The sequence below is a fragment of the Oryzias latipes genome, chromosome 6 (assembly GCF_002234675.1).
Source record: "Oryzias latipes chromosome 6, ASM223467v1".
NCBI lineage: Eukaryota > Metazoa > Chordata > Actinopteri > Beloniformes > Adrianichthyidae > Oryzias > Oryzias latipes.
In genome coordinates, this window is record NC_019864.2 from 30,604,638 (window position 1) to 30,620,622 (window position 15,985).

Genomic DNA, 15,985 nt, shown 5'->3' on the forward strand with positions numbered 1-15,985 from the left:
AAATACGTTCAGAGCAATTGTAACATATGGGGGCTGAAACTGAAGGTTCCCTTCAAGGAGACATTCCCAGGATTACGGGCTGAGACAGCAAATATGATGAAGGTTAAAAAAAGCATCTTTCATGTTTGACAGTGTCAGAGTTGATGGAGCCCAAACCGAAACTTGGATTATTTCTGCCACAGTTGAGTCCAGGTTCAAGTCTAGTTTGAGTCGTCTAGAGTCGGGTTTGACTGATGAACAGAATCACAAACAGCTGATTGATCGCCTCCTAAACCTGGCGTGCTCATGACCCGGAGGAGGAGCAGGGATGACGCGACCTTTAGAACAAAAAAGAGGAAAACGTGAGGAAAAGCTTACAGTTCGATAATGTGTGTGTGGCTTTTCACCTCGCCAGTCTGGCTGCAGATACTTTACGGGGGTCTTTTCCTGCAACAAAGACGCCGTTATGGGTCACGCCAACACGCCGCTGACTGATTGACAGCGGTCAATTATCAGGCCCTCTTTGTGCCGTATTGATCCCCGCAGAAGATGAGTATCTTTGCTCCGGCTGTGTGTCCTGCAGGTCACGTAACACAGTCTGACCCTGCCGAGGATACAAATGGCACATGCATCTCCCGGACCCCTCCAAATGTCACCTGTCAGACGGGGAGAATGGGAGACCTGCGAGCAGCTTTGAGGTAAATACTCTCCAGCTCGCTCTGCCATCACAGGGAAGGATTACAAGCTGCAGGAACGGCGCTGAAGTAGTCTGACAGTTTGTGTAATTCCTGCCTGCTCCGGTGTGTTTGCCCCCCAGGTAAACATTTTCAAAGTCACTCCAACCGAATCATCCATTCAGCAAACATTCAATTAGAATTTCGAATACAGCGGCACCATTACTGGAGCTGCCAGCACGCCGACACTTCTCCAGATAAAGAAGTCGGAATCTGAAGCCACGATGGGTGAACTCTCAGACGAGGGGGGGGTGGGGGGAGGAGGCAGTGGGGTGGGGGTGCCAACTTGAGAATTCAGGGCCTCCCCTCTGTCTGCAGGCAGGTGGGATGACAGGGGGCGAGTGCTGGTTGGTGGCTCTCCGGCAGCTTTGACAGCCTGTCACGGAGAGATCACTGCCACATGCCCGTCTGTCCGCAACACTGACGGCTGACCCGTCCAACATGGCTCGGCTCGCTGGTCATGCCATCCCTGTCTGCTGTCGGAGTCCCTGACAGCTGACAAGACACCTGGGACGCGGCCAGCAGGGGCCAGAGCGCTGCTACCTGTACTGACATCAGTATTTACTGCTGCCAGGGAGAGCCTGTCCAGGAGGAGACGTGCAGGAAAGGAAGTTCTGCAGGGAAGTAGTGTGGGTCTTTGTTATCACCGCTCAGCCCAACAGGTAAGAACACAGGTGAGTCTTGGACACATGGAACTGGCCTAGTTAGTGTGTGAATTCCCCCCGGCAGAAGTCCCCTCTGATGCGGGAACAAAGGCGGCTGATGGCTGCTGAAACGTACGGGCCGCGTCATTCATCACGTCTGCCGCTGAAGGAATGAAGCCCGTCAGTGGCCCGGCATTGATCCCTGCACGGGCCCGCCATTGTTTCCCAGCAGCACCTGGTGGCGTCGTGTCTGCAGTAATGAGGAGGGGGAAGAGGATGCGCTCAGAGTGGGAGGGGCTAACACTTGGTAAGACATGCTGGGAGAAATGTTTTTGTCTAAATTACTGTTCAATAAAAGAACAGGTTTGAGAGCGTTGGGGCCATGAAGAAGCTGCTCTTTGGAAAAAACAAACAAAGGAAGTCGATATGCGCAGCTTACTGATGCGAAAAACACCAGAGATGAAACAAAACTAACCAGAAAACTAGAAAAATGTCAAATATCTAACAAAGTTTTTGCGTTTATGTGCTTTGGGAGTTTGTCTTTTAAGTTTTGTTGCATTTTCCCGATTTGATTCAATTATTTTTAAGCATTAAAAATGATTAAATACGGCAATAAAAGAAGTGTCAGAAATATTGCAGCCATTTCAGATATCAATTAATACATTGATTAGAATATCAAGAATCGATGCTCTGCAGATGATGTCATCTTCTTGACGGTTTAATTGTGTTTTTTTCCAGAGCACAAGTCACAGAAGCAAAAACAACAACAACAGAAAAACAAAAAACACATATATAAGTCGCACTGGAGTATAGGTCGTATTTTAAAGAGAATGCAATGATTCTAATGCTGTAGTCTCACCAAACCAGATCCACACATCAAATCTGGCTCCGCTGCCTCTTTTGACGCCTGTCAAATTCACTGCTGGACGCTCGTCCAGAAATGTGTTTGCAGACTTGACGGTAGCTCCCGTCGTGTGGGGGAGGAGCTAACATCAAGTGTTTAGCCTCATGGCCACATGGAAGCATTGACTGCATGCCTCATTTCTGATGCATGGAGGACCCGGATGGCGTTTATTTATTTTTAACAACTCGGCAAAGACGCCTTCGTTTGTGGGTTAATGAGATCATTGAGTCCTTTTTACTATCCTCACTGCAGGAGCTGCATCCGGATGACGCCGCTGCTTCCGTCTCTGTGACCCAGTTTGGTGACTCGCTGTTCCGCTTCAGTCTGAGTAGGAAAAACATAAAAACAAGGACAAAAATGTCTCGATGCAACAAAAAAAACTCCATAAGGTTCAGGAGGAAACGACCTTCTTCTTCAGCCTTCCTGTCTGTAGCAAATATGGATATACACACCTACAGCGCCCTCTAGCGGTTAATAGGGGGGAAACACCTACTATTTGTGTGAAAATAAAGAATATTGGAGTCCATATTTATCTTTTAAAAGTCACCAATAAGTCACACTCCTGGCCAAACTATGCAGAAAACCATGACTTATTGTTTGGAAAACATAAACATAACTTTTTGCAATAATCCATACAGAACACACATTTGATTCATTAAATATTATTGATTATCCATTCAAGTCAAGTAGAGTTGGATCTGTTTCTTGAAGGGGCAGAAGCAAATTTATATGATCCCACACCTATTGTGTCATGCTTTTATAATATTATGATATGTTTTTGCACAGTTCCTATAATTTGGTCTTTATAAAATCAAGTCCAGATTATTCAAGTAACTAATTGGATCGCCTAATGTTTATTATCAGAAAACGTTTGTTTGTCATTTCATTAAAGATTATTATGAATCATTCTTTAAGAAACTGATCTGTAAAACTTACTGATCATCATTTTCTAAGAGGTTATGTTTGTTGTTCTCAATCCGAGTTTGACACCAATTTTTGGAAAGGTTTCTTGTTTTTCTGCTCTTTTTTTAAAGGTCCTTGATCCTTTTGTGTTTTGCTTCTTGCTTTTTTAACCGTGAAGCAGACAGAAACCCACATATAAAGGTCATTAACAGACTGTTTATTTTATTACTCTTTAATTCTCATCGTCATAATTACCTTGGGAGCTTTCGAGTCACAGTAACTTTTTATTTTTTATGTATTGACTAAATATGACATTTGCTGATGTATCCCCTGTACCTGCAATGACAAAAGTCAAATTCAGTTTGAACAATGGCGGTCAAAGAAAGACAAAGCCTCCATGAAAACAGCTGATATTTGAATGCTTGATCAAAATATCTCCAGCCGGCTTTGTTAAAAACACATTTGCTTACTCAGCATTGTTTGTCTGCAGTAATTCATCAAGCGGGCTTTGAGCTATTGATGGAGCCAGCATCCGTTCGCAGGCCCCTGTCAATGATTCACTCACTAAGCCCATCTGTCAGGCCCTCTCCCCCTCTTCCTCAGCACCGCCGCTGCCCAGCTCAGCCCTCGTCTTCCTCGGTGATGGATGGAGAAAGTCCTTGACAGACACAAATGGCCACATTCAATGCAAGAATGCCTCACAGATTCAGTTGTTTTGACGGCGCGCGGCTCAAATAACAGATCAGATCCGGAGTCGCTGGTGGACCAGAACAAATGTTCGGAACATTACAGCTGTGCTGATATCTGGATGGGATCAGTAACTTCAAAGCTCAGCACAGGAGAGCGATCAATAAATCAAGAGCTCCCAGAATCCATCACATCTGCCATGAAAAGCTCCTCGTTCAGTCAGTGATGAAGTGTGGCCAGAACGTTTGTGGGCAGTGGTGGAGCGTCCTCACCCGGTTCAGTGTCAGAGCAGCACAGGAAGCAGGAGGAGGAAAGATCTTCTCAGCTCAGGTGTGGCAAAGAGCGCCACCTGCGGGGGAATGGTGAAAACGGCATGATGGTGAAAAACATCCCAGAAAGAGTTTCCAAAAAAAACAAAAACAAATTCAGACAGAAATTCCTGCTACTGATCAGTTTTCCAGATTCTTGGATTTCTTCCAGATCATCAAGTGGAAATGAAATCTGTGTCCAAACCAACAAGGAAACTAGAATGAATGTCAAATCCATTCACATGTTGGTTTCCTAAAGTTCACCACTGTTGTTTTTCCACATCCAGAGAATCCAAAGGGAACATTCTTAGAACATTCTAGACACTGGATGGTCACATGACTTTATTCAAAGTCTGTCCACACATTGGACTGGAATGATGGACTGATCCGTGTTCATGACATCACATGTGTGTTGTCCGCTGTGATTGTTCGGTTTTACTTTACCTCAATCCAAATAGTATTTTTCCAAGATTGATAAAAATCAATTTATTTCATTTGTAAATCATTTTAAATTGGTATCGCTCGATTCGATCAGCAACTTGCCTCAGACAGATCGATCTGGTTGCAGGACTGTAAATGGATTCATCGATCAATCGTTACACCCCTAAAAAACGTATATTTTATATTTGGAAAGAGTTGGAGTTTTGTTTTAATGTTTCTGTTTTGTTTATTGTAAACCACAATAGTTCATTCACATTAGTGACATTATCTTACTTGTCCAAAGGGTGAAATCCGCCTTTGTGGCTCCTGCTGACTTGTTGTTGTGAGAAACCGACCCGGATGGGGCTTCAGGTGTCGAAGGCTGCAGACCCCTGATCCAGACTAAACACAATGTGGCCTCAACAAGTGGAGTTGACAGGCTTTTTAAAGACCCACTTCAGAAAAAATGGTGTTTTTAATGTTTTTAACATGTTCTTGTGGCATTTTTCTGGTGATAAAAGATATAGACAAAGTAAATTTTTCATTTCTAAGTATTTATTGATTAAAAAGGTTGTGAATCAGGAGCAGTCAAACAATGCAGTTTTAAAAAAGATTGTATTAGTGACGTTGAAAATACGCTGGGTGGAGCCACAAGCTCCCTGCTCTGAGGGGGGGCGTGACTTCTCCCCACCACCAGCTCAGAGGGGATTTTCTGATGAACTCCTGCTGCTCTGCAAAAACTATGTCTATTTTTGTGTTTGGCAGCATCAGATTGGGTATTTACTATGTTTTCTGTCAAAGTGCTGTAGATTAGAAAGAATGAAATGCCACAAATACGAAAAAAGACTTAGAACAAAAAAATTCTAAGCAAACAAAATCAAATCTCTATGGATCTATTTTTTATCCTAGCATTGGGAAAACTTCTGAGCAAATATGGCTAAGTGGAACATTATGTTTTCAGGAATAGAATTGTTTTTTTTTCTCAGAATAAGCAGAAACTGATTTATCTCCACCTAGAAAACTGTGAAGATCTGTGTTTATCATAAAAAGATAGAAGTGCAAAACATTTTTCTTTAAAATCTTCCTGATAAAAGGCAACGTGCAATTAGATTTAAACCTTAAACACTTTTAGAACCAAGCAAAGAAGTTTCACTCAGTCTTGCATTTTGTGAGCAGAAAGTTCTGCAATGAGTCGTCTTAACTTCTACTCAAGATTACAGGACAACAACAGGGAAAATCAATTTAAAAGATTTCAAATAAACAAAATATTTAACTTGATTTCTTTTTCCTGAACACTTGTGTTGTTTCAGTCTTTCTTCTGGCTGATTCTCTTCTTCTCTCTTCCACTCTGACCTGTTCATCAGCCCTGATTCTTGACTCACAGGCTGAGCTCCACCTGTCATCTCCAGAGGATCTGATCTGTTCAAAGTCTTTTCCGTGAGGGAAAGGAAAGACCCCCCCCCCCCCCCTCCTCTGACACAGGCTGCACCGAGTCAGGTAGATGCGTCCAGTCCGAGTGATGTTAACAAGCTATAGGTGGTCCGTGAACTCATCGCTGACTGTTTTCCTTTTTCCAGCTGTGCAGAGATGACTGCAGCTCTCAGTCAGCCTCAGTACCGACCCCCACTCTCCCCCATCAAACTTGACTGCTCGTGTCCTGTCTGCACGCAGACTTGTCATGTAGGCTGTGTCGCTCTGTCACAAGACATGTCCCACATTTGCAGCCGCCATCGTTGGCCATCAGGACGGGAGCGTCTGTCAGGAGAGCTGACACGCACGCCACTTCGCCGGGCCACTGACAGAGGGCCACGCCGCACTGTCACTTCTCCCAGATCCACGGCCCGAGGACAAACACGGACACTCACACACACGTTAATAACACGAGAGTAAACACAGCAGGAGATTCAGAGAGCGGCTGACTGACAGCCCTGACTGGATGACCAGCCGAGGCCCAGGAAGCTGCAGCTCCGTGTCAGCCCTCATTCTTACAATCTCCAGCTGTCACATCAAGCAGTCTGCTCCTCTGCCTCAACATCACCCCCCCCCCCCCCCCACACACACACACACACGTCAGCGAGACGCGTCTCATCATGTCAGAGGACATGCAGTGTCATCATCCTTGATCATTTCATTCTTCTGCTGAGACGGAGGGATGCAAACGACTGAAGACAAAGGAAGAATCGAGCGCTTCTCTGCAGTTTGGGTCTGCAGGAAACGTCAGCAAGGAGCACCAACCTTCATGCAAACGCAGATCCAAGTCAGCGGCGTCCGCTGGGATTCAGTAAACCCGTGAAAGGCGATCAATAAGGTTATTTAAGGACTGAGAGGGAATGCAGTTTCAAGACAACGTGGTTATCTTTAACAGAAATGTGCAATTTTAACTAAAAAAAAAAAAAAAAAACAGGACACCCTGTGGAAAATGAGACTTTAATGAAGCCTCATACTGAATACTATGTGATCCCTAAAATGACAAACAACCTCTGACATCATTTATGCAATCCAAGAAGTGAGAATGAGTGAATAGAAAATGGAAAACAGAGAAAAAGGAATAATACAGCATTTCTTTATTGTGTTTCACAGTCACAATAAGCATCATCGGCTGTTTTTTTTCATCAGCATTCAATACCAAAGAAAGAGCTGGAAAGTCTTTGTGAGGCAAAGCTGAGCAGAATATTCATTTAGGCAACCAACACATGAGAAAACCACTGAAGTGTTGAAAACAATTTCACCAGAAAGAAAGATTGGAGGGAAAGAACACGCTGCGTTGATTCCTCTGCTGCACAAAACATCAAGCGGCGGCTGGAGGAACCAGCAGGAAGACGAGGGGATGAGCTGGACACCCTGGATGCTCGGACAGCAGACACTCATCTGCAAGAATGGACTCTTTCAGCAGCTCTGCAGAGTAGGAACCATTACAATAGTTACTTCTAGTCTTTACTGTTCAAAAAGACACAAAAAAATGCAGCTTTTTAGAAGCAAGTTAACATTTTACAGCAGCTTAAAGTTATGTTTTAAAAACCTTACAGTCTGACTCGGCTCTAAAAAGACCAGGTCTGTGAGAGACCAGGAGGACCAGGTCTGTGAGAGACCTGGAGGACCAGGTCTGTGAGAGACCAGGAAGAACAGGTCAGTAAGAGACCAGGAGGAACAGGTCTGTAAGAGACAAGGAGGACCAGGTCTGTGAGAGACCTGGAGGAACAGGTCAGTAAAAGACCAGGAGGACCAGGTCTGTGAGAGACCTGGAGGAACAGGTCAGTAAGAGACCAGGAGGACCAGGTCAGTAAGAGACCAGGAGGAACAGGTCTGTGAGAGACCAGGAGGACCAGGTCTGTGAGAGACCTGGAGGAACAGGTCAGTAAAAGACCAGGAGGACCAGGTCTGTGAGAGACCTGGAGGAACAGGTCAGTAAGAGACCAGGAGGACCAGGTCAGTAAGAGACCAGGAGGAACAGGTCTGTGAGAGACCAGGAGGACCAGGTCTGTGAGAGACCTGGAGGAACAGGTCAGTAAAAGACCAGGAGGACCAGGTCTGTGAGAGACCAGGAGGACCAGGTCAGTAAGAGACCAGGAGGAGAATGTCTCTTATACAGACCTGTTCCTCCTGGAGCTGTGATGTTTTAACAGATGTTACCTTGTAAAAATTGACACTTTGGTTTTAAGGCTTTGAGAATTTTACCAGAAATGTTTGGATGTAGAAAAACAAAAAAACCTGTGAAGCTGTGAGGAAATCCTTTGAACTTCACTCAAATTCAGACTTTTCTGCCATGAGCTTTTATTTTGAAACTCAATTTAAATCCGTTCTATGCGTCACCCTCAAAGCGCTGAAACTTACCCCCCCACACACAACCTGTTTAGCCTCCTGGCCCCGGGGACGAGGTACAGGGGCCTCCGCCTCCGCACCACCAGACTCAGAGACACCTTCAGACACCCGGCCGTCAGGATGCTGAACACCCACCTCTCCACCAACCATCTCCCCCCATGAACAGTGCTAAGTCGACCCCCCGTGAACCACAATCCCTGCACTACATGCCACTTTGGGCCCCACATGTATTTACTGTAAATTTGTAAATCTGCCTTCTTGGATTCACACTTTATTGGATAATATTGTAAATTGTCATTTTTTTTGTCAACGCATCAGAGAAGAAACTGAATTTAGATTCTTTGTATGTCGAGCACATGTGAAGAATCGACAATAAAGTCGACTTTAAGACAAAATAAGTAGAATAGTTTTTCTCCTACAAAAAGAAGGGGGAGTTGTTGTTTTTTGATTTGTTATTTAGACAACTAGGTTTTCAGTTCGTTAGCAAGATCTATTAAACTGTTTTATGTTTAGTTTAAAATAAATAAAGAGAGATAGATACATTCTGATCAAACTGAATCTACCCTGAAATAACTTTGGGTTTCTTCATGAAGCAACAGCGACCTCTAACGGCCAAATGGAGAGTTACACTCAGAGAAATGCAGAAAGGTTTGATGTTCAGTCTCAATCGCGTTCTGTGTTCTCGAGAGAATTCGATGAAGTCAGTTTGGAAATGAATGTAAAAGGAAATAAGCAGCTAAACTGCAAATCAAGCAAAGATGGATGTTTTCAATGAATGATGTGAAGGTTTGTTTTCAAAAACTTGACCAGAAAAAATAAAAAAAAACACATTTTTGTTTTTAAATCAACTTTGTTTAATTTAGATGCATAAAAAACCTCTGCAGTAATGACATTGGCAGAGTCGTTTTAATGAATGTGCCAGATTTGGCCTAATTGTGCCTCATGACGCCAGAGATAATCAGGAAGTTCTTCAAGGATGCTGCTGTGTTGTTTTTTTGTGTGTTTTTTCTTCAATAAACTTTATTGCACATTTTTTAAAGGATGCAGCTGTTGGGAACCTTCTTTTCTGATGCTGACATCAACAGTCATTTCAGAGTCAGTGGCGGCAGGCTGTCGCTAGATGGCAGTGTGGATCCGTGCTTCAGCAGACAGGAGCAGAACCAACAGAGGAACACGTGCGTGGATGCACTGACAACAACAATGCAGTGATTACCTTCTTGGAGGTCTGCAGAGCTCATGGATATGATGGGATGTTTGCGTTCGGATGCTTTCTGTAGGTGTGTAGAAAGTCTGGGAGCAGCCAGCAGCGCCTCCCAGGAGGTCCGCTCCAGTGTCACACTTGCTTAACTCCAGTAATGTTGGCCAATTAAATATGATGTCGGAGCGCCCGCTGGGACCCCCACATTCTGAGCTTCTTCTGGGGAGTCTCAGCGGTGGAGGTGTTCAGGCTCTCAACATGAATTGCAAAATTAACTTTGCTTTTCTTACCAGCTTCTACTGGAAGCAGCTGCACCAGCTCCTCAACATTGAGGTACAACCATGACCACCAAAAACTTCAAGCTAAATACCTGAGGATGAAGACAAAATATTATCAAAGATATTCATTTATTTGAAAGCAAATTGAAAACACAATTGGAACAAACTCATTTTGTCACAGAAATGGTTTCATGAGTCGTCAAAAGTGGAAAAAAAAGGCCCGTTTTCTGACAGGAAACTGTTTTGCCATCTCACACAGACATAAGTGTGATGACATGAAGACACGCCTGCGAAAAGCGCTTTCCTGCAAAATAACACTGTACAGTGCAAATGTCGAGTAAACAATACATCACATCTGGTCATTCATTGGTAAACATCTTTTATATCAAAGAACAGAAAAGTTCAGAGTTTGATCAATACGGTACATTTATAGCAGACTTCACATAGACTCTGGTGATCAGCCGGTCTCCAAGTAGCTCCCGTTTAATTACCTCCCTTTGGACTCGTGCTGCCAGCGTCTGATTGCTGCTGCTTTCATGCGAGCTGCAGTTGTTTCTCTGAGGGTGCAGCTTCAGCCGCTCTTCTCACAGTTCAGCTGCCCCCGGCTCTCCTTGAGTTTACTCCTCTGGCCCTCAGCTGTCTTGGAGTCTCCTTTCATGTCGCTCACCACCGCTCGGAGGGCTTTGAACCTGTCCATGCGGATGCTCTGAGATGCGTGGAACCTCACTTCGGAGCCCTGAGACGCATTGAGGGAGCTGAGGGAGCGCACGGCCGCCAGGCTTTTCTCCTTCCCGGAGGAGCGGCGCGGCGTGGTCATGGTGCCGAGCTCCTCCGGGTGCTCCATGTCCCTGATGACCTCACACAGGTACCGGGCCAAGTCCTGGCTGGAGAAGGAGAAGGCTCGCTGGGAGCGGCGAAAGGTTAGAGGGGACGATAAGGTCTCCGTCTCAGAGGCAGGGATGGCGAGGCGCAGGGCGATGGCGGCGCTGCCGTTCCCGTTTGGCATTCCCCTCTTGCTGCTCTCCTGGGGAGGCTTGGTCTGCGGGTAGGAGATGACGCTCTGGGGGTAGCTGTAGCGGAGGGACTGTGCAGGACTGGGCTGGAGGGAGCGCTGCAGCTCCACCATGTTAAAGGCGTTCTGAGAGACCAGGACAGAAAGGAGAGGATTAGAAAACAACGAGAAAAGACGAGTTCTGTGTCCTCTATAAGCTCCACAATTTGGAAGATAATGACATAGGAGACTGTGAGCAGAGGAGCTCATTTCATGCTTCTGCAAACAAATGATGCTGTTACACAGACTCAATCAGGAAGAGACGCTGGAAACAACCCCACCTTTGATCAGCCAAATAATTAATGATCTGATTGTGGGAGGGGGCGGGGGTGGAGGCTTTAACAGCTACTGGTGTCTTCTTGCCTAATTTTGTCTAATTGACTCGCACTCTGAGATCTCCAGGGAACTGATATTTAGTTTGTGTTTTATTGCAGATCTCCTGGATGCTCCTCTGTCTGCAACCAAACACCAGAGGGATCATCTACCATATTTGCATTTCTTCGCACCAATTCATGCAAATAAAATGCTCCACTGCGCCGCTTGCATAGTTAATAGAAGTTTGATCAATAAAAATGTGAACATTAGGGGGCGCCACGTGCTGTTCAGGTGTTTTACATCAATTAATTTACAACCATTCAATGCTTTGATGATGAAAAGATTGCAGAACATTGACTTTATGCTGCTTTTTTTGGGTTATTTTCCCTCAATCTTAAAATAAAATATATGATCTGTGCATTTTATTTGGTCTGTTATATGTTTGTAGTCCTTCACGCAGCAGAATACATTCTGATGCACTTTTTGATTTCAAAAATTAAGTTTTAAAAATTTAAATCTAAAGATTAGCCAAAGTATGTGTGTAATATACAAACAAAAGCAAAAAAAAGAAACTTTCTCTCAGATGCTACAGGCTTCAGATAGACGGTCATAAGTCAAGCTTTCGTGTTAAAGGTTGACTCACGCTGAAGTTTGAAGATGAAAATTGTCCAATTTTAGCCTCAATGGTCAACCAAATGAATAAAAGGGTCAGAGCAGACATGACAGGCCGATGCTTTGTTATTGAAGCTCATAGATCCAAACACATTAGCTACCAAACACGTATAACATCAGGAGGTCCTTAGTAGAAAGTGCTTTACAGTCCCATACACCCAAACACGCACATTTACACACATTTACACACTGATGGCAGCTTTGCTGCCTTGCAAGGCGCAAACCTGTAACCACCAGGAGCAATGTGACGTTTATTGTTTTCCCCAAGGACACTTCAACACATTGGCAGTTAAGGCAGGACCCAAACTTGTGACCTTCAGATCACATGGTTGACTGCTTTTCCTCTGCACAACGGCTGCCACCAAACTAAAAAAAAAAACCCAACAAATGAGGAAGTGACCAATAAATGGAAAGAAAAATACTCTGTGCTGTAAATGAAACAACAGCTGTTTATACAACACAGGTCTACTGAGGACCTCCTGATGTCACAGGTCTCCTGAGGACCTCATGATGTTACAGGTCTATTGAGGAACTCCTAGTGCTTCATGTGCAGCAGCAGGGCTGGAGGAATTTGCGTGTTTTCCTGCATGTCAGTTACCTGGTCCTGCTCGCCTCCGCCCTCCTCGTCATAGTTCAGCACGTTCTCTCGGATGTCCTCCCACTCCCCGTGGTGTGCAGACACGTGGTACACGCCCTCCTTGAGGCCCTTGTGTTTCCTCCAGCAGGAGTAGAGAAACAGCCCCAGCATCAACACTGAGGGGTGCCAGAGAGGCGTTAGAGCAGCACACACAAAAAAAAGAAGCTGTGAGCAGAAAAACACATCTTTGGGTGTAAATAAAACTGCTGAAGTACATCGAAAACCCCAGGAAACATCACACTGTGTGATCTGTAACCAGAATCAATTAATTTCTAAAAAATGTCATTAAAGACTGCGAATGACTGGGAATGCACAACATATTCAGGATGTGTCGTGAAAGTGCGGCTCCCATTGAACACACATGGACACGGAGGCAGCCCCTTTCTTTCTCTCTGATGCTCCTCTGTTTCTGCTCTCAGCTCCTCAGACACCTTTTAAATGAATTTGCTCTCCTCGCAGCTTCAACCCAAAGCCTCAGTGGCTCAGCGAGGAGCAGGGAGGAACGCCGCGGAGCCGAGTAGGAAAGGTCCTAAAGCATACCCATCAATCACAGCTATTGTGTGCTGAATTATACAACATGCTGGACTGACCTTTAAAGTCCATTAATCTCAACCAATATTTTTTCTCCCATCTGCCATCCCTCTTGCTCTATGATTTCCACCTCACTATCTGTTTTTACTCGCTCCCACTCTGAATCCCTTCACTGGTGTCTGTTTTTATGTTCTTGTTTTAGGCGGCACAGCGGTCCCCCCTTCATCCTTCCTCCTCCTCCTCTCACTCATTAAGTCTCTTAGTGCTCCAGTTTTCTCTCTGGCCTTTTCTGGCTTCAGCTTTTATCTCGCACACAGGATGGGATCCATTCCACCTAGAGTAGTTTACATGATGCTAAGTATCAGTTTAATTGGAAATCTTCAGAGAAACGCGGGGTAATAACAGTCTGGCTTTTTAAAGTAACTGCTGGGGAAGGGACTGTTGTAGAAATGACGACTTTCGTGTTCTGCTACTGAGAAGAAAAAGGGTTTTTTTTCGGTCACTTTGAGGAGCTGCTGTTTGTTTCTGAGCTGCTGCTCTTATTACAGACAGAGATTTGAAGCATTCCTCTATCCCCAGCTGAGTGTCCTCTCCACGGGGGTGGAGGGGGGGAGGTATCGATCAGCTGACCCGACTGCTTCCCCGTTACGCCGGCGCAGGCTTGGAGAAAACTGCAGAATCTTGATAAGGCCGGGCGCCGAGGAGGCGCCGGCCCGGCTCGCCCTCACCTCCAGGACGACCAGCGAGCTGAAGCTCACCTCATCCTTCATCATCACCCGGGCTGATATCAAACGAGCCCCCCCCCCACTAAAAGAGGGGGGGGGGGGTTCGACAGATGGAACTGAAGTGCACCCCCCATACACAGCAATAAGCGCACAAAATGAGGCGCAGGTGAACACACACCCACACACACACACACACACACACACACACACACACACACACCCACACACACACACACACACACACACACACACACACACACACACACACACACACACACACACACACACACACACAGCTGCTGGTCCACCTCCAGCCAGATCAGTGAGAGTGAAAGTGCAGCTACAGATCAATATCACTCAGGGCGGAGCACAAACAGCGCACGCATTCCTGAATCCATACCGGCGCTGCCGCTCTGCCCTCAACTGTTGCTCGTGATGCGAGTCCGGACTGGACCGTGCATTATGAATGACCCTGGACTCACCCAGAGTCCTGCTTCATCACTTAACCCTTTCACTGCTCGCTTTGAGGGAGACGAGGAGGAGACAGATGAAGCAGCGACAGGAGGAAGATGGGGAAATGATGAAGACGCAGACACAAACCAGGCAGGTGAGAGATGAGGAAGAGTTGGAAAAAAACATTTTTTATTTATAGATCATTCAGATGATAAAATGCTCAGGCACTTTACACAATCGCGTGGTCCATATGGGAGACTAATTCCTGCTATTCATCAGATGGAGTCAGACTTGATGCAGGGCTAATGAGGATTGGTGATCTTGTTCTGTCAATAACCCACATGGAGCTATGACGGCGTGTGTCGACGTCAATTATGGATGACGATTTTAACTTTTAATGCAGGTTGAGGCAAAGAAAAGTCTCATTTTAATTTGGCAGGCGAGTGTTTTTCCAGCAGCAGCAGCTCCTGCGCTGACGAGGGTCATCATTACCCCACTGATGTATGCAGCGTGCATCCAGCTGCTCAGTACATTTAAAAATGCAGTCATTCGGTGTCGGCCCAACCGACGGATCTGCCTTCAGCGCCGAGACCAACCGACAGATCCGGCGTGATTTATTCTTTTTCTAAGGTGTGAAAATGTTATTACACTCCCCGATGAGCGCTCCTTCTCATCTGAATTGCATGAAGGAGCAGTGGAGGATTCTTGTTGGGGTGAAAAGTTTGCCCCTCTGAATATAGATGCTTCATATGCAACAGCTGTTGTAAAAGGGCGGCACCTGCTTTTTTTAGCGCTACATATTTCAATAAAAAGACTTGAAGGCCACGCTGCCCCGGTTCTGAATAATTATCAAACATTACAGATAGCTTTGTGTAACACTGAGTGAAGTGTCAGGGTAAGTGATGTCCTAATATTAGGCGCACAGCCCTGCAGGGAATCTTGGGCCAGTCACAGGCAGGGACACTGTATTGAATTGCCAAATGGTTTTATGTGTGACATAAAGAGTGGTGCGGCGATGTGGCCCTTCTGAGGGACGCCGGCGCGCCACAGCCCCCGCTTTCTACCTCTGTGAGGAAAAAAAGAGCTTCATTCCTCTAAGCACAACCCTTTCCTCCCCACTTCCAATGAGTTAAAGGGGTCGTCCATCTTTCCTCCTGCAGATATTGATGCATACTTATTTAAAAGAGCCCCCGCTGGAGGCAGATGCGGGTAGATATTGAATCTTGATCCTATTAGAGTTTAACACAGCTTATGAGACCATCAAGCATGCAGCTTTATTTGACTGTTTATAAAAGGAGACCAGCATCATCACTGGAAACTGGTCCAGAGCGCAGAGATGATGGGAAAATCAGTTCGCTGATTACTTCTTATTGACGATTAAGCATTCCAGCCTTTTTACATTTTCCTTGTTTTTCTTTCTGGGTGAGAAGAAACATTTCTGTTAGATGGCAATTCCAATGAAAATCGGGATTTTGGTGTTTGCAATACATTTTTGTGACATTTTTCTGATAATATAGAAAATATGTTTAATAAAATTGAGATTAAAATAGCATTTTTGAGCATTTCTTTATTCAAATTGCTGTGAATCAGTGAATTAAGTGTAAGAAAGATTGTATTTGTGGCAGAGCAAATACGCTGGGTGGGCCACAAGCGCTCTGCTTCTTAGCAAAAAGGAGGGGAAGAGGGGGCGGGACCGCTTTGCTCCAATGGTCCCACCCACATCTCAG

The 15,985-nt window shown here is 45.3% G+C and overlaps 1 protein-coding gene across 1 annotated transcript in view; it reads right to left on the minus strand.

Moving 5' to 3' along the window:
• Window positions 1-9,984: 9,984 nt before the first annotated feature.
• Window positions 9,985-15,985, minus strand: part of LOC105354303 (neural-cadherin-like) — a 130,843-nt gene continuing 124,842 nt past the window's right edge. Inside the window, exons 32-33 of the mRNA XM_023956114.1 lie at window positions 12,511-12,665; window positions 9,985-11,012 (exon numbers count right to left, since the gene is read on the minus strand). Coding sequence (XP_023811882.1) covers window positions 10,446-11,012; window positions 12,511-12,665 — 722 coding nt within the window. The 3' untranslated portion in view covers window positions 9,985-10,445. The remainder of the gene's footprint in view (window positions 11,013-12,510; window positions 12,666-15,985) is intronic.